This window comes from Callithrix jacchus, chromosome 4 (genome assembly GCF_049354715.1).
Source record: "Callithrix jacchus isolate 240 chromosome 4, calJac240_pri, whole genome shotgun sequence".
In the NCBI taxonomy this organism is placed as follows: Eukaryota; Metazoa; Chordata; class Mammalia; order Primates; family Cebidae; genus Callithrix; species Callithrix jacchus.
Genome location: NC_133505.1, coordinates 60,827,716 through 60,848,320, shown reverse-complemented (window position 1 = coordinate 60,848,320; position 20,605 = coordinate 60,827,716). Strand labels below are relative to the sequence as shown.

Sequence of the window (20,605 nt, the reverse complement as noted above, 5' to 3'; positions counted from 1 at the left end):
ACAGCTACTGGGGAGGCTGAAGTGGGAGGATCACTTGAGCCCAGGAGTCTGAAACGTCATAGAGCTAAGATAGTGATACCACAATCCAGCCTGGATGACAGAGTGAGATCCCATCTCTAAAAAAGATTAAAAATATTTTTTTAAAAAAAAAACATTTGGGCCTCCTGTGGCCAAGTTGACACACAAAATTAGACATCGCTATACCCTTATCACCCTAAATAAGGCACCAATCTTAGATCCTATTAGATGTAATTTAATTTCGACTTCAGTAGTAGCGCAATAAGAACCAAACAAGAAATAAAATTTCAGGAACTCTGTAAATGCCTCTGTGAAGAGTACAAGGTATATTTCAAAGCACAGTACCAACATCAAAAAATTGTCTTGCATTTTCTCATCAGCAGGTCAGTTTGAGAAAGCACGAACAAAGTTATAGTAGTTAATCTTGCCTTCTCCATGAGAGCACATCCTGATTAACTGCAGAGAGAGCAAAGAGTATAGGTGAGACAGCTCTGCAGGGCTTCCTCAGCTCAACTGCAGAGTGCACTTATACATAATGATCCCCAGCCTTTGTAAATTGGTTCAGAATGTTTATATCCACGGTTGATCCTGAAATGATCCTGTGAACCTGGCAGGTAGGACAGACATTATCCCCATCTTACACTTGATGAAACCAAGGCTGGATAGAGTAAATGACCTTCCCAAGATTTCAGGACTAACATCCATATTTATAAAAGCACTTTTAGTTGTTTTTATATTCAAATAAAAGACTTCGTCCACTTAGCTCATGAGGAGTAAGACATTTTAAACAGCAGGCTCTTGTTACCACAGCCTAATGGAAGAATCTGCCCACTCTGTGTCCCTTGAAACTCAACTGTGACTGGTAACACACTTATTTTCTGTGGTTCTTTTTATAAGACGTGTGCAAATCTGTCTCACCCCCACTTCCCTGCTCCACTTGCCAATGACTGCCAGCCGTCTCTCCCGTGTCAGTTCCCACATCAGACAGTAGGAATAAATTGAAAATCAAAAGTTGGGCATGCTGTCAACCTAAAATTTGGGGAGCTAAATGTGTGTTTGGGCCACATGAACAAATATCCTTCTATCTGCCCTCCTCTACTCACTTCCTTCTCATGTTTCTTTTTTTTTTTTTGAACATAAACTCAAGGTTTTATTGTCTTCATAAAAGATGACACTTAGAACTGGATCACTTGGCCCTTTCTCTTCTTATCTCCTCCCAGTTCAAAATGTTTGCATCTTTTAATAGCCAGCATTCTCTTAGATCTGCAGTTGGGCTCAACGCACTCGAGCCTCAGCACAATCTTCTTTGTAGTCTTAGCCTTTTTCCGGAAAATCGGCTTAGTTTGCCCACCATAGCCACTCTGCTTTCTGTCATAACGCCGCTTTCCCTGGGCATACAGAGAATCTTTGCCCTTCTTGTACTGTGTCACTTTGTGGGGTTGGTGCTTGCCACACTTCTTACAGGAAGTCCGGTGGGTTTTAGGAACGTTGACCATTTTTGCGTGAGCGCTACCGGCACGGAAAGCCTTCTCATGTTTCTATCTATGAAAAATCCTCATCTCCAACCTAGTCACTAGCCCTAAATCAAACCCTTTCCTAAATGACTCTTAAATTCTGAACACTTCTTCGGCTAAAAGATCTTTAAAAAGTCTATAGAACCTCAATATTCTTAGTAAGAATGTCTCAATGATGATAAGCCACAGTCCTCGGCATTTCTCAGGGAGACTCTGTTCTGACTTCGTTCTGCGCGAGAGAACCCTGGCTCAAGGGTTTACAATGAAGAAAAGGCATAAAAGCTCCCCTTCAACTCACTTATGAAAATTCAAGGAAGAAAACTTCCATGCCCTTTCTCCATCTGCTGCTAGCCATGCTGCCACTATTGACAGATGCCACAGCCCTCCTGCAGTGGTCATGCCCTCTTCCATGCTAACCCTACTGATGGGCCAGTGTATCAGGTATTAGCTAGACGAAAGGTATCAAAGGCTTCCAAGAGTCTGCTCAATCAACTTATCTTTGAGTCTTCCCTTGGAAGCTGCCCCTCTTGGATCATCTCTGTTGCCCTCCTTCAGTCCTGACATGTTGGTCTACTAACCAGTCTGTGTTGTCCAGCCCCAGGCCCACTTAAAGAGATACCCTAACAGCAAACAGAAAAGAACGCCAATGCTAGAATCAATGGGCAATACCTAATCAGGACAGAATAGGGGATCTGATTTGAACATCCTCTATCTGTCCCAGTTATAGTGAAATACACATACAATTGCCTTCAGGAAAGAATGATCAGCGCTTAGCCTCTGCAATCAACTCAAAAGAGTAATCCATACTGACCTCCTTAACCAAGGAGTCATCTATTGGGATGTTAAGTGATTCACAGATTTTAAAGAACATTTCTCTGTCCACATATCCTGAAGCTTCCTTGTCACAAATTTGAAATGCTTCGCGAATGTTGTCTTTGCATGAGTGATCTTTCAGTTGCTTCTGGATTGTGTCTATTAATGCTTCCAGTTCCTGCACGCCTGGATCCTTTTCAGTTTGCTTGCTGTAGAGAAAGGAAGGAAATGACCGCACACAGTACTTGTTCTTAACCAATCTCATCTTAGTGACCAAAGTTCTTCCTTAATGAAATCAGGGAAGCTTCTAATCACAGCATTGAGATTGAGCTGACCAATATCTGAACACTTGCCCACAGGCTGATAGCTGACCTCCACATCAGGAAGGCCTGACTGGGGGCAGGTTTTGAATTTCCTCCCTTCTTGCTCAGCCTCCTTTCCTGCCATCTGCTAATCACTGCACTGCAAGGAGGCAAATCTAATACCAGCACCATGCCAAATTTGGTTTCTGTGGGAATCACATCATTGTGTCTTACTGCTGCTGCAGATGAATGTTTCCTCATCTAAAACTAAAATTATATGATAGATAGATATAGATATAGATCTGCAGCCAAGAATTGACTTTTTATAGTTTTAATATTATTCCCTCTCCAATTCACACTGAATTCTGTAAAAGTTTATTTATGGAAGCTAAGAGATTGCTCTGTGAGGTAGAGTGAGAAGTTTGGGCTTAGCATTTACTGAAATTAAGAGAGATTAGTAACACAGAACATTGGGAAGACAGAGGTCTTAGCCTTTAAAACACAACCACAATAAGTAGAGGCTCAATTTTATTTCCTCTGAACATGAAGGTATAGTTATAAAATTAAAAATTTTAAAGTTTAAAGATTCCCTCATGTTTCATCTTCATAAATCCTTTTAGAACAAAATGGGCCAAATAAACTCAGTAAGCATTTTTCCCTCTTTCAGAGATGAGAAAACACACTTGAACACCCTAGTGACTGATCTGAAATTCCAGGTCAGCAGCAAGACTAGTACTCACACCTCACTTCAGTTCCAACATTCTCTCAATTATGCCCAGTCACTTCTAACTGAATTCCTCTCCTTCCTTGACTTGAGAACTATCAATCTACCATTGCTTTTCTGCATTTATTTTTCTTGTGTATAATATGTTTTAAGTTCACTGTTGCAAATAGCCTCTTTTTAACTTATTTTCCCCTTTTACCTGCTGGCAAGTCTTGCTGGGGAAACTATAAATTGGAATAACCTATCAGGAAAAATTTGGAAAGATGAAGCAGAAGTCCAGCAAATAATTTAAAATAATTTATCCTAAGCAAATAACCATGGGTTGTATGCAAAGATACATCTAGAAGATTGTTTTGAGATAGCCTCAATGTCCAAAAATAGGGAATTTTCGTTAAATAACTTACACTACGATAAAGCAATGGAATAATAATGCAGCCACTGACAATGCTGTAGAAAGAGTATAAAGAGATTTTTAGTGAGAAAATCAAGACATAAAAGCAAGTACAGAGTATTACCTTTTGTTGTAAAAGTTGTGGGTGAATATGAGTATATACTCAAAGTTGCTTATATTACTTAAAGAAACTCTGAAAAGATATTCAAAAAAATCAATGAAAGAGGTAGTTACCCATGGGGAGAGGAGGGTAAGAAGCAGGTAGATGAAAGATGGGGTAGGAGCAAAACTTTTCCTTGGTCCCTTCATATATGTGCCTTAAAATATTTCTTTTCACAGGGGTTCATAATAGACTATCAAGTGAAAGAAGCCAGCAAAATAGTATTACAGAACTTCCTACTTTATATTCATCTTAAAAACAAAATATTAGAAGTAGTTATCTCTGAGTTACAAGATTTTCAAAAATTTTTGCTTATTTCTATTTGTATTACCTAGATTTTTATTCCCTAAAATTTCAAACTCTGGACATGTGTTATTTTTGTAGTAAGCCAAGAACAATAAAAGTTGCTGTAATCATCCCCAATATCTAAATGCTCTCTGGCATTATTCATTATAGAAGCAGAATATATTTATCTGATGAATGTAATTTGAATCCTATTTACTAAATTATGAATGACCACCAGGGAGCTATTTTAGTGGCAGGAAGCAGTCAAACCTCAATCTTCCATGTGTTTCTAAGAACTAGAGCCATGGAGCATATAAAGTTAAAATGTGATCATCCAATCATCTGGGGAAAGAGACAATAACTCTCTTTTTCCCCCAAGAAGACAGATTCCTATTCCCCTTTATACAGCAGGAAAAATACCCATGGCATCTGCTGCCTTTGAGCAAGATGGAGTAAATTCACTGATAGATGGCAACAGGTGGTACTGTTTAAGGTCGAGCTAGTTAAAGTTACAGCCTCTACTTTATTGCCAGAGCTCAAGTCAGGGCACATTCTGTAAAAGAGCTGCAAGTCTCAAGGCAAGGTTTGCTCACATGGGTAAACAAGAAAACATGGAGGCCAACTGGTTATGCTAAATAGGGACTGCCAACTGAGAGGTGGCTGGAGGTCTCAACATGCTTGGTGAAAACTCTGCCAAGCCCTCCAATGCCTTTCCTTAACTTTCCATAAAAGTGAATGTGTTTTATAGAGTGGCTAATCTTCCTTAGGTAAGAGGGATGTCACAGTTTTCTATCTACTCTTGGAATGTTTTGCCATGAGAATCCTGGCACAGTCCTCCACTTAGAAAATGAGAGAGATAAGCAAAAAGAAGGAATAAGGAAGAGCAGGTGTACTAGAAGGATGAAAATGACAATGGCTTCATCTTTAGTTGTACAAAGTGAGAGGTGATGGTGGCTCAGATGGACAAAGACATGTTGAAAATAGATTCAGCAGAATGGTCAGGAGAGCAACTCAGATAATGCAACGTCCAGAAAGTTTAGAGAAGGCAAGCAAGAGGACCAAAAACAGGACCTTGAGAAATGCGGACCTAGTAGACAGAAGTAGGAAAAAGACACACAGAATAGGCTTTCAGAGAGGTAGGACTACCAGAAACTTTGAGCTTCCAGAACTCAAGAGAGGGTTTCAAAAGAGGGGTGGTAAAGAGTAATCAATATTATACGTAGATCAGAAAAACTAAACACTAGACCGGGGGGTCAGCAAACTATGACACCCAGGCCAAAGCTAACCTGCTGCCTATTTTTTTATACACAAAATTTTCTTGGAATTCAACCACTCCTATTCATTTATGTATTGTCACAGCTGCTTTCATGCTGTAAGGGTAGAGTTGAGTAGTTATCCCAAAGACGATATGACCCACAAGGCCTAAACTGTTTACTACCTGTCCCTTCACTTAAAAAAAATTGCCTAAGCATTAAATATAAGGGCTGGTATATGATATAAGCTCAAATATCTGTTGAATTAATGACTAAATGAGAAGAGTCCATTATACTTGGAAACAATCAATGACCTTCAAGAAAGCAATTTATGAAGCAGTCATTAAAAGTCATAAAGATTCTGGAGCAGTCAGGAGGGAAGTGGTTACAGACACAAAATAGAAGAATTAGATTTGAAGAAATAGGAGGAGTTACTTATCTCTGACAAAAGATAAAGAGAATAAGAGTGATAGTAGAGAAATATTCTAAGATGAAGGGTGAGAACACCGATGAAGCCCCTATTGGATTATTTGATCTCATATTTGAAACCAACGACTTCCATGTTCTTGAATAAAATGGAAAAGGAAATGAGAATATTTGGAAAATTCTCACGGAAAAAGTGGCTGGAAGTGAAAAAGAAAAGGATTAAAAAGAACATTTAGTAAAAGAGTAGGGTCCTCTTGAAGCTGAAGTGCACAAATGGGCATGTTAATGGAACAAGAATAATATATATGAACAAGTACGTGTATGTATCTATGCTATTGACACATGTGGATTTCCTGTGGAGGGTAGGTTTATTGCTGTCCTTAAGTTTCAGTTCAAAATACTGCAGTGAGGACCCCAAACCCAAAGAGAATTTAACAACTTGAAGATGAAGTCAATACTCAGTTACCTGTGCATTATTCTAATTTTCTGGCCCAGAGAAAGCAAATGGCTAACTCCATATTTCATCATCTTGTAACTGACAATTGACATAAAAAGTAGGCCGGGCGCGGTGGCTCATGCCTGTAATCCCAGCACTTTGGGAGGCCGAGGCGGGTGGATAACGAGGTCAAGAGATCGAGACCATTGTGAAACCCCATCTCTACTAAAAAATACAAAAATTAGCTGGACATGGTGGTGTGCACCTGTGGTCCCACCTACTCAAGAGGCTGAGGCAGGAGAATTGCTTGAATCCAGGAGATGGAGGTTGCAGTGAGCCGAGATCGCGCCACTGCACTCCAGCCTGGCACCTGGCAACAGAGCAAGACTCTTGCCTAAAAAAAAACCAGACATAAAAAGTACTGGTCTGACAAGTACTCATGATCCCCTTTTATGACTCTTAGCAATGAGTGGCTAAATATATTTGTATCTGTATTTCCTTAAAGCAGGATTCTTTATCAGATGGGTGAGTCAGGAGCTAAGTGCAGAATGGCTAGGACACACAGAAGGTGTGACAGTGGATTCATGTCATCTTCAAGCATTTCCCCTAACTCATCTCTCTGGCCCCTCACAAGGGAAGAACGGGAGGGTGAGGATCAAAATGAGGATGGCAATGGATCTCTTAATCCATGTCGTAGTCCATTTGTGTTGCTATGAAAATAAATGAGGCTGGTAATTTATAAAGAAAAGAGGCTTACTTGGCTCAGAGCTCTGCAGACTGTATAAGGAACATGGTACCAACATTTGCTTCTGGTAAAGATGTCAGGATGCTCCCCTTCATGGTGGAAAGGGAAGGGGGGCAGACATGTGCAGAGATCACATGGTAAGAGAAGAGGCAAAAGAGAGAGAGAGTAGGTGGTGCCAGGCTCTTTTCAACAACAGTTCTCATGGGAACTACAAGTGAGAACTCATTCCTATGAGAATGGCACCAAACCATTTATAATTGATCTGCCTTCAGCATCCAGACACCTTCCATGAAGCCCATCTCCAACACTAGGGATCAGATTTCAACATGAGGCTTGGTGGGGCCAAACAAACCATATTCATATGGCAACCTAGGCTTGGTGGGGCCAAACAAACCATATCCATATGGCAACCTAAAATTTGAATTTCTCCTTCCTTATTTTTATTGATATCTTATTCTAAGAGCCACAGTGGTATATTTTCCTCATTACTACATTTTAAGAAACTTAAATTACTAAATCTAAAAAAAATTTTAAAGATGATTTAATTAGTGGTATGCTGCAGCAATAAGTTTTCCAGTATCTGCTGGTATGTGCATAAACAAGGGACAATTACAGAAAAAACTTTTGGGAAGTACTTGAATTAAATATATGACTATGAATATGAAATAGTCTTTTAATGCTGTCCAACCACCAAACTATGCTTCTCTAGTCCATTCAGCCTCCCACTTTCCTAGACAGCTATCATATTTCTTTAAGTCCTGAGACTTTTTTTTTTCTTTGAGACGGAGGTTTTGCTCTTATTGCCCAGGCTGGAATGCAGTGGCACAATCTTGGCACATGCAACCTCTGCTTCCAGGGCTCAAGGGATTCTCCTGCCTCAGCCTCCCAAGTAGCCGGGATTACAGCTGCCTGCCACCATACCCAGCTAATTTTTTTGTTGTTGTTGTATTTTTAGTAGAGATGGGGTTTCGTCATGTTGGACAGGCTAGTCTAGAACTCCTCAGGTGATCCCCCCGCCTCGGCCTCCCAAGGTGCTGGGATTACAGGCGTGAGCCACTGCGCCTGGCCAGCGGTTTAATGTTTTTTGATTAAATACATGTCCACGAAATGAGACAATTTTTCTTTTTTACATTTTAACATCTCTGGAATTAACATGTATTTTTCAATTAATGATGAATACAGATTATATTTGGCAATTTTTTCTTTCTTAGTAGTAGCTAAAATATGCTGTTTTAAATTTTATTTTATATGCATTTTATTAATATGTATATATTCAATAAAATAGAGCATTTCATAACTTTTCCTGAAACCTCCAACATCTTCTTCTATCCTCATTCTTTCTACTCCACTATTCTCATGAAACAATCACTAAGGCCTCCCAATATCTACCCACCTACCAGCATCTGAACCCACACCTTCTGCCTTTTTGGCTGTTGCCCTACATCAAGGATTTAAAGAGTAATCCCAGAACCTGTGGAGATTCCCAAGACCCTCTGGGGGTCTGTGAGGTCAAAACTATTCTTGTAATAATACTTAGTAATTATTTATCTTTTTATTTCTTGTTTTCCCACAAGTCCACAATGGAGTTTTCCAAAGGTCACACAACACAGGCTGTCACAGCAGGCAGAACACAAAATCACATGAAAATCCAGTTGTCTTCTATTATTAAAATCAGATGTTAAGAGGTTTGCAAAAATGTAAAGCACTCTTCTCACTGAATATTTACCATTTGTAAATACAGTTTTTTTCAGAAAATTATGTTATTTGTGTTAACATGAAATTATTTTCAAATAATATTTGAAAAATTTTCAGATACAATTCTAATATACTAAATAGCAATAGATATAAACACATAAAAATCCTCTGGGGCCCTCAATAATTTTTAAGAATATAAAGTTTTCCTGAGATCCAAAAGTTTAAGAAATACTGCCCTAGGTGAATGGTTGATGCTTCCATCTAAAGCCAGTTCCTCCACTTGTACTAAACCCCATCTTCTCACAAACTCCAGATAGTCACCCCTCTCTCTCATACACTTATCAATGTTTTCCCCTCTATGGAATTATTCCCATTAACATACAAACATGCTATTTCTTCTATGTTAAAATTAAAGCAAAAGTGAAATAAAACAAACCCTTCTCCTGACTTCACTTTCTCTGCCAGCTGCTACCCCATTTCTCTGTTGTCCTTTGTACCAAACCTTCCCAAAAAAGTAGTCTCCACTCTGGTCCAGAATTTTTCTCTCCCATTCTCTCTTAAGTGTACTGCTGTCAGATTTTCCTCCTCTTCTCATTCCATTGAAACTCCTCATTAAGGTCTCCAAGGTCCCCAGTTCCCTTAATATAGCTAAATCTGCATTTGACACAATAAATCATTCTGAGGTAGGAGGCTTGACTCTGGAGGCTCAGCTGGGACACAGGACCAAATAGATGACTAGCTAAAATAGCTCTGGGGCAGAAGCAGCTTTCCATAAGACATGCCCACCGGTGCCTCATATCAGTTTACCAATGCCTTGACAGCATCCAGAAGTAACCACCCCTTTCCATAGCAACAACTTCAACACCTGGAAGTTGCCACCCTTTTCCTAGAAATTTTTGCATAAACTGCACCTTAATTTGCATATAATAAAAAGTGAGTGTAGGTTGCAGATCCAAGATGGCTGAATAGGAACAGCTCCAGAGTGCAGTTCCTAGCAAGAACAGCACAGAGGGTAAGTGCTCACCACATTTCCAAATAAGTTTTCACTGCCCAAAGACCAGGAGATTCCTGGGCCGAAAAGCTCCAAGAGTTTTCAGTGTGGCGGTTTCAGCCAGTGCCAGGTCAGCACACAGAAACTCACACAAGTCTGGGCAGCCATTTCGACTGGTGCCTGGAATGACTGGGAGACAAAGCCGCCTATTCCACTGAAAAGGATGGGGCTGAGACATGGAGCCACGTGATCTGGCTTAGCAGGTACCATCCCCACAAAACAAGCAATCTGAAACACTCTGGATTGAGAGTTTTGCAGCAAGTGCAGCTGGACCCAGGATAGTCCAGCTCAGTGGGTGGAAGGGCATCCCCCAATACTGAGGCAGTCCGCCACTACTGAGGCAGTTCACACAGCAGCTGGGCAGAGCCTGCAGCAGCTCAGCAACACCTCTGCTGACAGACTGTCCAGGGCAGGGCATCTGTGAAAAAAGGCAGCAGCATGACAAGAACTTATAAATAAAGCCGACCTTCCTAGATCAGAGCACCTGGGAAAAGAGGCATTTATGAGTTCACCTGTAGCAGACTTAAAGGTACCTGCCCAGCAGCTCTGCATGGAACAATGGAGATCCCAGTACAGCACTTGAGCTCCTATAAGGGACAGACTGTCTCCTCAAGCAGCTCCCTGACCCCTGTCTACCCGAAGAGACACCCATAAAGGAGAGCTCAGGACGACATCCTTCTGGGATGACGATAGCAGAGGAAGAAACAAGCCACAACCCTTGCTGTTTTACAGTCCCCATGAGTGATCCCCAGGTGAGCAGGGTCTGGAGTGGACCTCCAGCAGTCCTGCAGCAGAAGGACCTGACTGTTAGAAGGAAAACTAAGAAACAGAAAGAAATAACTTCAACATCAACGAAGGATGTCTACTCAGAAACCCCATCCAAAAGTCACCAACTACAAAGACCACAGGTAGATAAAGACACTAACATGGGAAGAAACCAGCGCAAAAAGGATGAAAACACCAAAAACCAAAACATCTCTCCTGCTCCAAGGGATCACAACTCCTCACCAGCTAGGGATCAAAGATGGATGAAAAATGAATCTGATGAATTGACAGAAACAGGCCTCAGAAGGTGGGTAATAACAAACTTCTCAGAGCTAAAGGAACATGTGCTAACCCAATGCAAAGAAACTAAGAATCTAGAAAAAGGTTAGATGAGATGCTAACTAGAATAAACAGCTTAGAGAAGAATATAAATGACTTGATGGAGCTGAAAAACACAGCACAAGAACTTTGTGAAGCATACATAAGTTTCAATAGCCAAATCAACCAAGCAGAAGAAAGGATATCCGAGATTGAAGATCAACTCAATGAAATAAAATGAGAAGGCAAGAATAGAGAAAAAAGAGTGAAAAGAAATGAACGAAGCCTCTAAGAAATACGGGATAATGTGAAAAGACCTAATCTACATTTGATAGGTGTACCTGAATATGACAGAGAGAATGAATCCAAGCTGGAAAACACTCTTCAGGATATTAACCAAGAGAACTTCCCCAACCTAGAAAGGCAGGCCAACATTCAAGTCCAGGAAATACAGAGAACACCACAAAGATATTCCTCAAGAAGAACAACCCCAAGGCACATAATTATCAGATTCACCAGGGTTGAAATGAAGGAAAAAATGCTAAGTGCAGCCAGAGAGAAAGGTCGGGTTGCCCACAAAGGGAAGCCCATCAGACTCAGAGCAGATCTCTTGGCAGAAACCCTATAAGCCAGAAGAGAGTGGGGGCCAATATTCAACATCCTTAAAGAAAAGAACTTTCAACCCAGAATTTCATATCCAGCCAAACTAAGCTTCATAAGAGAAGGAGAAAGAAAATCCTTTATGGACAAGAATTGCCGAGAGATTTTGTCACCACCAGGCCTGCCTTACAAGAGCTCCTGAAAGAAGCACTAAACGTAGAAAGGAACAACCAGTACCAGCCACTCCAAAAACATACCAAATGGTAAAGACTATCAACATAATGAAGAAAATGTGTCAACTAACAGGCAGAACATCCAGCTAGCATCAAAATGGCAGGATGAAATTCACACATAAGAATATTAAGCTTAAATGTAAATGGACTAAATGCACCAATCAAAAGACATAGACTGGCAAATTGGATAGAAGACCAAAACCCATCGGTGTGCTGTATTCAGGAAACCCATCTCACATGCAAGGACACACATAGGCTCAAAATAAAGGGATGGAGGAAGATTTACCAAGCAAATGGAGAGCCAAAAAAAGCAGGAGTTGCGGTCCTAGTCTCTGATAAAATGGACTTTAAACCAACAAAGATCAAAAGAGACAAAGAAGGGCATTAAAAAGATCAATCCAATAGGAAGAGCTAACCATCCTAAATACATATGAACCTCATACAGGAGCACCCAGGTACATAAAGCAAGTTCTTAAAGACCTACAAAGAGACTTAAACTCCCACACAATAATAGTGGGAGACTTTAACACTTCACTGTCAATATGACAGATCAATGAGACAAAAAATTCACAAGGACATCCAGGACTTGAACTCAGATCTGGACCAAGCAGGCCTAATAGACATCCATAGAAATCTCCACCCCAAATCCACAGAATATATATTCTTCTCAGCACTGCATGGCATCTACTCTAAAATTGACCACATAATTGGAAATAAATCACTGCTCAGCAAATGAAAAAGAACAGAAATCATAACAAACAGTCTCTCAGACCACAGTGCAATCAAATTAGAAATCAGAATTAAGACGCTAACTCAGAACTGCACAGCTTCATGGAAACTGAACAACTGGCTCCTAAATGTCGACTGGATAAACAATGAAACAAAGGCAGAAATAAAGATGTTCTTTGAAACCAACGAGAACAAAGATACAACGTACCAGAATCTCTGGGACACATTTAAAGCAATGTTTAGAGGGAAATTTATAGCAATAAATGCCTATCAGAGAAGCAAGGATCTAAAATCAACACCCTATCATCAAAATTGAAGGAGTAAGGGGAGTGAGATCAAAAAAACTCAAAAGCTAGCAGAAAACAAGAAATAACTAAGATCAGAGCAGTACTGAAGGAGATAGGCACACACAAAAATCCTTCAAAAACTCAATAAATCCTGGAGCTGGTTTTTTGAAAAGATCAACAAAATAGACCATTAGCCAGATTAATAAAAAAGAAAAGGGAGAAGAATCAAATAGATGCAATAAAAAATGATAAAGGGGCTATCACCAACTCCACAGAAATACAAACTACAATCAGACATTACTAAAACCAACTCTATGCACATAAGCCAGTAAACCTGGAAGAAATTGATAAATTCCCGGACACTTGTACCCTTCCAAGCCTAAACCAGGAAGAAGTTGAAATCTTGAACAGACCAATAACAAGGGCTGAAGTTGAGGCAGCAATTAATAGCCTACCAACCAAAAAAAGTCCAGGTCCAGACAGGTTCACAGCTGAATTCTACAACATATACAAAGAGGAACTGGTACCACTCCTTCTGAAACAATTCCAAACAATCCAAAAAGAGAGACTCCTTCCCAAATCATTTTATGAGAGAATAAAATACCTAGGAATACAACTAACAAAGGATGTAAAAGACCTCTTTAAGGAGAACTACAAACCACTGCTCAAGGAAATAAGAGGGGACACAAACAAATGGAGAAACATTCCATGCTCATGGTTAGAGGAATCAATATCATGAAAATGGCCATATTGCCCAAAATAATTTATAGATTTAATGCTATCCCCATCAAGCTACCAATGACCTTCACAGAACTGGAAAAAAACACCTTAAACTTCATATGAAACCAAGAGAGCCCACATAGCCAAGACAATCCTAAGCAAAAAGAACAAAGCCAGAGGCACACTACCTGATTTCAAACTATACTAGAAAACTACAGTAATCAAAACAGCATGGTACTGGTACCAAAACAGAGATGTAGACCAATGGAACAGAACAGAGGCCTCGGAGGCAATGCCACATATCTACAACCATCTGATCTTTGACAAACCTGACAATAACAGGCAATGGGGAAAGGATTCCCTGTTTAACAAATGATGTTGGGAAAACTGGCTAGCCACATACAGAAATCAGAAACTGGACCACTTCCTGACACCTGACACTAAAATTAACTCCAGATGCATTAAAGACTTAAACATAAAACCTAACACCATAAAAACCCGAGAAAAAATCTAGGCAAAACCATTCAGGACATAGGCACACGTCAGGACTTCATGACTAAAACACCAAAAGCATTGGCAACAAAAGCCAAAATTGACAAATGGGATTGAATTAAACTTAAGAGCTTCTGTACAGTAAAAGAAACAATCATTAGAGTGAATCAGCAAACAACAGAATGAGAAAAAATTTTTGCAATCTATCCATCTGACAAAGGGCTAATATCCAGAATCTACAAAGAACTAAAACAGATATACAAGAAAAAAAAACAAACAAACCCATCCAAAAGTGGGAGAAGGATATAAACGGACACTTTTCAAAAGAAGACATATATGAGGCCAACAAACATATGAAAAAATGCTCATCATCACTGATTATTTGAGAAATGCAAATCAAAGCCACATTGAGATACCATCCCATGGCAGTTAGAATGGCGATCATTAAAAAATCTGGAGACAACAGATGCTGGAGAGGATGTGGAGAAACAGGAACACCTTTACACTGTTGGTGGGAGTGTAAACTAGTCCAATCATTGTGGAAGACAGTGTGGTGCTTCCTCAAGGACCTAGAGATAGAAATTCCATTTGACCCAGCAATTCCATTACCAGGTAAATACCCAAAGGATTATAAATCATTCTATTATAAAGATACATGCACACATATGTTCATAGCAGCACTGTTTACAATAGCAAAGATCTGGAACCAACCCAAATGCCCACTGACGATAGACTGGACAAGGAAAATGTGGCACATATACTTCGTGGAATACTATGCAGCCATAAAAAACGATGAGTTCGTGTCCTTTGTAGGGACATGGATGAATCTGGAAACCATCATTCTCAGCAAACTGACACAAGAACAGAAAATCAAACATCGCATGTTCTCACTCATAGGTGGGTGTTGAACAGTGAGAACACATGAACACAGGAAGGAAGGCATCCCACACTGGGGGCTGTTCGGGGGGGCTAAGGGAGGGACAGTGGGGGTGTGGGGAAGTGGGGGAGGGAAAACATGAGGAGAAATGCCAGATGTAGATGACAGGGGGATGGAGACAGCAAACCACATTGCTATGTGTGTACCTATGCAACAATCCCGCAGGATCTGCACATGTACCCCAGAACCTAAAGTACAATAAATAAATAAAATAAAAAGTGGTTATAAATATGAGTGCAGAACTGCCTTTGAGCTACAACTCTGGGCACAATGCCTATGGGGTATCCCTGCTCTGCAAGAAGCAGAACCTCAGCTGCTGCTATACACTGTCACTTAAAAAAAGTTGCTGTTTAACAGCACCTGCTCTCCCTGGAATTCTTTCTTGGGAAAAACCAATAACTCTCCTGGGGTAAGCCATAATTTTGAAGCTCACCTGTCCTCCATCAAGTCTGTCTTCCTTGATATGAAGGCAGTTCTCAGTTTGCACAATTCCTGTGCATGAATTTCAATTACCACCATTTAATAAAATAATCAGGTCCCCAACAACAGGGTTCAAATTTCAGTTAACACAGATATTAACTATGAGTAATTGCATAAAATACAAACTTATTTGTCAGGACGTTCGTCCACTAATCACAACATAATTAAACAGATGTATATTACAATCAGTGACAATTACATCACGCCTTTCCAAGTCTGTTGGTGATTGGTCACTGTATATTTGTTTTACAGTTCACACAGACAGTAAAGTGTGTAGCTATGTTGCCTCCTTGTCTCTCAGCGATACACAAACTATATTTTATAAAAATGGATAATCAAAAGAGAGAATTGGCCAATAAGGATCAAAGTATACCAAAGATGCAAGCAGTGAATTCAAGTCAAATATAAATGGAGTTATAAAAGAGAAAGCTGACTGTGGGAATGTCAACACAGCTGCCTTTCAAGAGACTCTAGATATGCAGCCAGTAGAAACTGGTGAAGGCAAACCTATCAGCATAAATGAGAAAAGTGGTTGTAATGAAAAGAATAAAGATATCCCAGATGCCTATAAAATGCTTCACATTAAAAGAACTCTCAGAGATAGTTCATTCTCATTAAAGGAAATCTAAGACATATTTTATAACATTGAAAGTAAAAATCATAAAATATTGGCAGTTGATCCAAACTTAAACAGGAATATGATAATTCACCAAGGCATAGAACAGATGTTCATTCTGTATAAGTTATACAATGGGAAGTAGACAAGCGCTGCCCAAACTTTCAATAGAGTTTTTATAAATAAAACACCGTAGTTATTTCTGTTATCCATGTTTTAAATTATAGTGTGCTAAGTAAAAATTAGTTTGACTATTTTTCCATTTCCTTATACATTTATAACCATCAAAGTTTTTAATGTTTTGAGGAAAAAAAAAACTTTTCTTGAGACTGAGTCTCACTCTGTTGCCCAGGCTGGAATGCAGTGGCACGCTCTTGTTTCACTGCAACCTCCACCTCCCAGGTTCAAGTGATTTTTCCCCCTCAGTTTCCTAAGTAGCTGGAATCACAGGCATGTGCCACCACGTCTGGCTAATTGTTTTTTGTATTTTTAGTAGAGATGGGGTTTCACCATGTTGGTCAGGCTGGTCTTGAACTCCTGACCTTGTGATCCGCCTTCCTTGGCCTCCCAAAGTGCTGGAATTATAGGCATGAGCCACAGTGCCCAGCAGTGACAAAAAATTTTTAAAGGGCACAGAACAATTGTACATTTTCCCTTTGATTATTAAAATTGTTTTGCACAGTTCTTTTTTACAGTCCTATGCTACCATGTAAACAAAGAATTACCTGTAACTTCTTCATTGGCTTCCAGGACACCACATTCACTTAGTTTTCTTCCTGCATCATTGGTTTTCCTTTTCCCTTAACTCTAAATGTTGGAGGACGCTAGAGCTTCGTTCTTAGAGTCATTCTTTTATTTATCTACACTAATTCCTTAGAGATTTCATCCAGGCCAGGAGCAGTGTCTCACAGCTGTTATCCTAGCACTTTGGGAGGCCAATGTGAAGATCACTTGAGCCCAGAAGTTCTTGGCAACAAACTCAGATCCCTGCCTCTACAAAAAATTTAAAATTAGCTGAGCATGGTGGCGTGCACCTGTAGTCCCAGCTACTTGTGAAGCTGAAGTGGGAGAATCTCTTGAGCCCAGGAGTTTGAGGCTGCAGTGAGCTATTATTCCACTATTGGCACTGCATGCCAGACTTGGTGACAGAGCGAGATCCTGTCGCAAGAGAGAGAGAGCGCAAGAGAGAGAGGGACAGAGAAGTCATCCAGTCTCATAGCCTAAAATATCACTACATGCCAACAATGCCCACATTTACTTCTCCAGCCCAGACTTCTCACTCAAACTCCAGATTTACATATCCAACAGATTGTATGCTCTGTACTTGGCTATCTACTTGGCTGTCTTAAACCTAATATATGATATATCCAGAACTGAAATCCCCACCCCAACCAATAAAAAAGGCAACTGCTCTACCCACAGCCCACATATTCCCCATCTCAGGCGATCACAGTTTCTTCCTTCTAGTTGCTCAAGCCAAACATCTTGGAGTCATCCTTAATTATTCTTTTCCCCTCACATCCCCCAGAATATCTGTCTGAAGTCCTATTGGCGCTACCTTCAAAATATATCCAAATCAGACCACTTCTCCCCACCTCCACTCATACCATCATCCTGTGCCAATACATCATCATCTCTTGCCTGGAGTACTGCAATAAATCTCTCTCCTAATCTGTTTTCAACACAACAGCCAGGATAGTTCTTTTAAAATATATGTCACTCCTCTATTCAGATGTCCCTGCCCCCAGTGGCCCATTTCATTCAGAGAAAAAAAGCCAGCAACTTTCCAAAGACCTTCTACACAGTCTGGCCCATTGTTAATTTTCTAATTCTATCTCCTACTCTTCTTCCTCTCACTCACTCCATTGCAGACACTCTCACTGGCCTACTTCTTGCCAAGGTACGTGAGTATTTTAAGTAAGAGATGCTAGCACTTCCTTGAGTACTTTAAGTAAGATATGCTAGCATTTAGAGCCTTTGCCCTTTCAGGAAGAAAAGCTTCCTGAAAAGCACTTCCTGCAGAAATCCACCCAGCTAACTCCCTTCAAGTCTTTGCTCAATGTCACCTCAAGGTACAACCACCTACCCTGACCTACCTTCACAACCTACTGCCACTCTCCAGAAACACTTATTACTCTTAATTTTCTCCATTTTTTTACATCATTCATCAGCCAATATACTGTATAATTTGTTTACTGGTGTTATTGTCTATCTCCTGCTGCTTAGAAGGTCAACTCAATGTGGGCAGCAATTTCTTTTCTATTTTGTTTACTGATAAAAAGTCCAAGGGCCTGGTGATAGTGTCTGGCACATAATAAACATTTAATAATTACAGTTGATCCTTGAACAACAAGAATTTGCGTTTCACAGGCCCACTGAAACCTGGATTTTCTTCTCTTTGCCACCCTTGAGACAGCAAAATCAACCCATCCTCCTCAGCCTACTCAACATGAAGTGGAGGATGGAGACCTTTAAGATGATCCACTTCCACTTAATGAATAGTAAATAATTTTCTCTTTCTTTTGATTTCCTTAACTTTGTTTCTCTAGCTTACTGTATTGTAAGAATACAGGATGTAATACACATGACATACAAAATATGTGTTAACTGTTTATGTTATCAGTAAGGCTTCTGGTCAACAGTAGGCTATTAGTAGTTGTAGTTAAGTTTGGGGGTGTCAAAAGTTATGCAGGAATTTTCAACTGTGCAGGAAGGCTGGTACCCCTAACTCCCACATTGTTCAAGGGTCAACTGTATTTGCTAAATAAATGAAGTTGAAAAAATTCTAAGTTACTAGTTATTACATTGACCCAGGGAACCTTCTGTTTATGTCTAATAATTCCCATCTGGTGAGGGAAATCTGAAAATCTAGAATGTGACTACTCATTCGTTTTTTTTCAAGAATTACTTCCTGAATATTTTGAGTATGCCAAACCCTAGAAGTCAAACACATACCTTTCCGATTCTGGAGCTGGTGCGTCTCGCTTTCGGACACGGTTCTGAATTGATGCAAGTGCTTCTGGTGAATACTGGGCAGCATTGCTCTCCATGTATTTCAAAACATACTCATCTGTATCAAGGATGATGAACCGGTGACCAAACACTGGAGAGAAGGCAGCAACACACTTAGCTTGGTGATGTTCTCTCATGCAATCAGGAGTAAAACAGTATTAACCCTCCAATGATAAATTCATGGGTATGCATTTATGACAGAAACTAATAAGTCTTCTTTAAATGACATAGTAATATGCAGTCATTTGCTCAGTGTTTACAAACTTATTGTTGACATCTGTAGCCAACAAATGCAATCAATTTAGAATTTAATTGATTAGGAAGGAGATTAACACATTATACCATATATACAAGGATAGTAGCTTTATCTCAGTTGCAATACAATCTAATTGCCTCTTACGAGGGTTAAATGAATTGAATTCCAACTAAGAACTCATTCAAAGAGCCAGGAGGAAATTCTGGACTGTGTTTAGACCTACCCTCAATCACAGCACCAATGAAGAAGTCACCGGGGCCATAGTAGATGGGGTTGTCCACTGTAGAGTATGGTTTAACAACTTTAGTCCTGCCAAGGTACTTGCCTCCAATGATACCAGAGTTGCGAACAGGAGGCTCAAAGATACTGATCATGTCGGTAGCTAGAAAGTAAGAGAAGACAAATCTGCGGTCTTTGTCTTCTGGGATGGGGGATTCCTACAAAGGTAAAGAAAAGAGGGTATTATGAAGGTTCATGGTCTATGTGGATGTGCAAACCTAAATGCCTACAGGGGCCAGGTATAGGATATAAATGAAGCAGTCTGGGTTCTTACAATATAAACAAACCATCTATGGGGAATTCTGGTGTCTTTGGGAAGACCATGCCTCATCTATGAGAGGCTTCCCAAGGAAGGCTGCACCAACTCAACCCAATTGTTGCCTTGTGAGACTGTAGGCCCAATGTTGCTAGATCTTTCAGTTTTTCTAAATATAAAAATGTGAATTACTATTTTAAACCTCTGATTTTTAAAGTATTGACTCCAACCCTTCTAAAGCACCATAAAGCCCAAACAGTATATGAGAACATATATGTGGGCTGCCAGTTTGAGACCTGTTGGCCAACATTATGTTCAACTTCATGAACACTGAGATGATTACGTAAGGTTTCCGTTTTTAAGCAAATCAATTTATTTACATATTGTAAAAAATAAAATTTAAAAAGATGGGATAGAGTAATATATCAAAGAATTGAAAGTGATTCTGAGAAACTACCATGTAGACAAAACTTTTTCTAAATCAAATTGCAGAGTGATCACACAACCCTTAAGGAAGAAATTCCAGCTCCAACAAACCTTAAAACGGATTTGCTTATTCCTGACTAAAATCCTTTCATATTGTAACTGTAGCACATGTTTTCATTAAGACCATGGGATTGTGTTAACAATTCCTCATCTATTAAAGAAGTCATTAGATTTTTCTCTTAGTAAAATAATTTTCTCATATCATTCGCTCATCTAATAGTCTCCAAATCTTTCAGATTGTATAACCATGTAATAGAAGTATAAATTTTAAATAAACAACCACAACATAGTTAATGAAAATCAAATCACATCACTCCTCTGCTCTC

At 39.7% G+C, this 20,605-nt stretch overlaps 2 protein-coding genes across 7 annotated transcripts in view; both read right to left on the bottom strand.

Annotated features, from left to right (window-relative positions):
• Positions 1-232: 232 nt before the first annotated feature.
• Positions 233-20,605, bottom strand: part of EFHC1 (EF-hand domain containing 1) — a 92,343-nt gene continuing 71,970 nt past the window's right edge. For 4 of the 6 annotated variants that reach the window (XM_035295885.3, XM_035295884.3, XM_002746646.7 and 1 more), the window contains 4 exons: positions 19,482-19,695; positions 18,946-19,093; positions 2,344-2,554; positions 233-474 (listed from right to left, as the gene is read on the bottom strand). In XM_035295885.3, the coding sequence (XP_035151776.1) occupies positions 403-474; positions 2,344-2,554; positions 18,946-19,093; positions 19,482-19,695 (645 nt within the window). In that variant the 3' untranslated portion in view covers positions 233-402. The remainder of the gene's footprint in view (positions 475-2,343; positions 2,555-18,945; positions 19,094-19,481; positions 19,696-20,605) is intronic. The other 2 variants (XM_054254095.2, XM_054254096.2) reach the window with 1 other exon arrangement.
• LOC108591201 (large ribosomal subunit protein eL42) lies at positions 1,134-1,544 on the bottom strand. Its single transcript, XM_017971158.4, has one exon. The coding sequence runs from the start codon at positions 1,512-1,514 to the stop codon at positions 1,194-1,196; it is 321 nt and encodes a 106-aa protein (XP_017826647.1). The 5' UTR covers positions 1,515-1,544; the 3' UTR covers positions 1,134-1,193.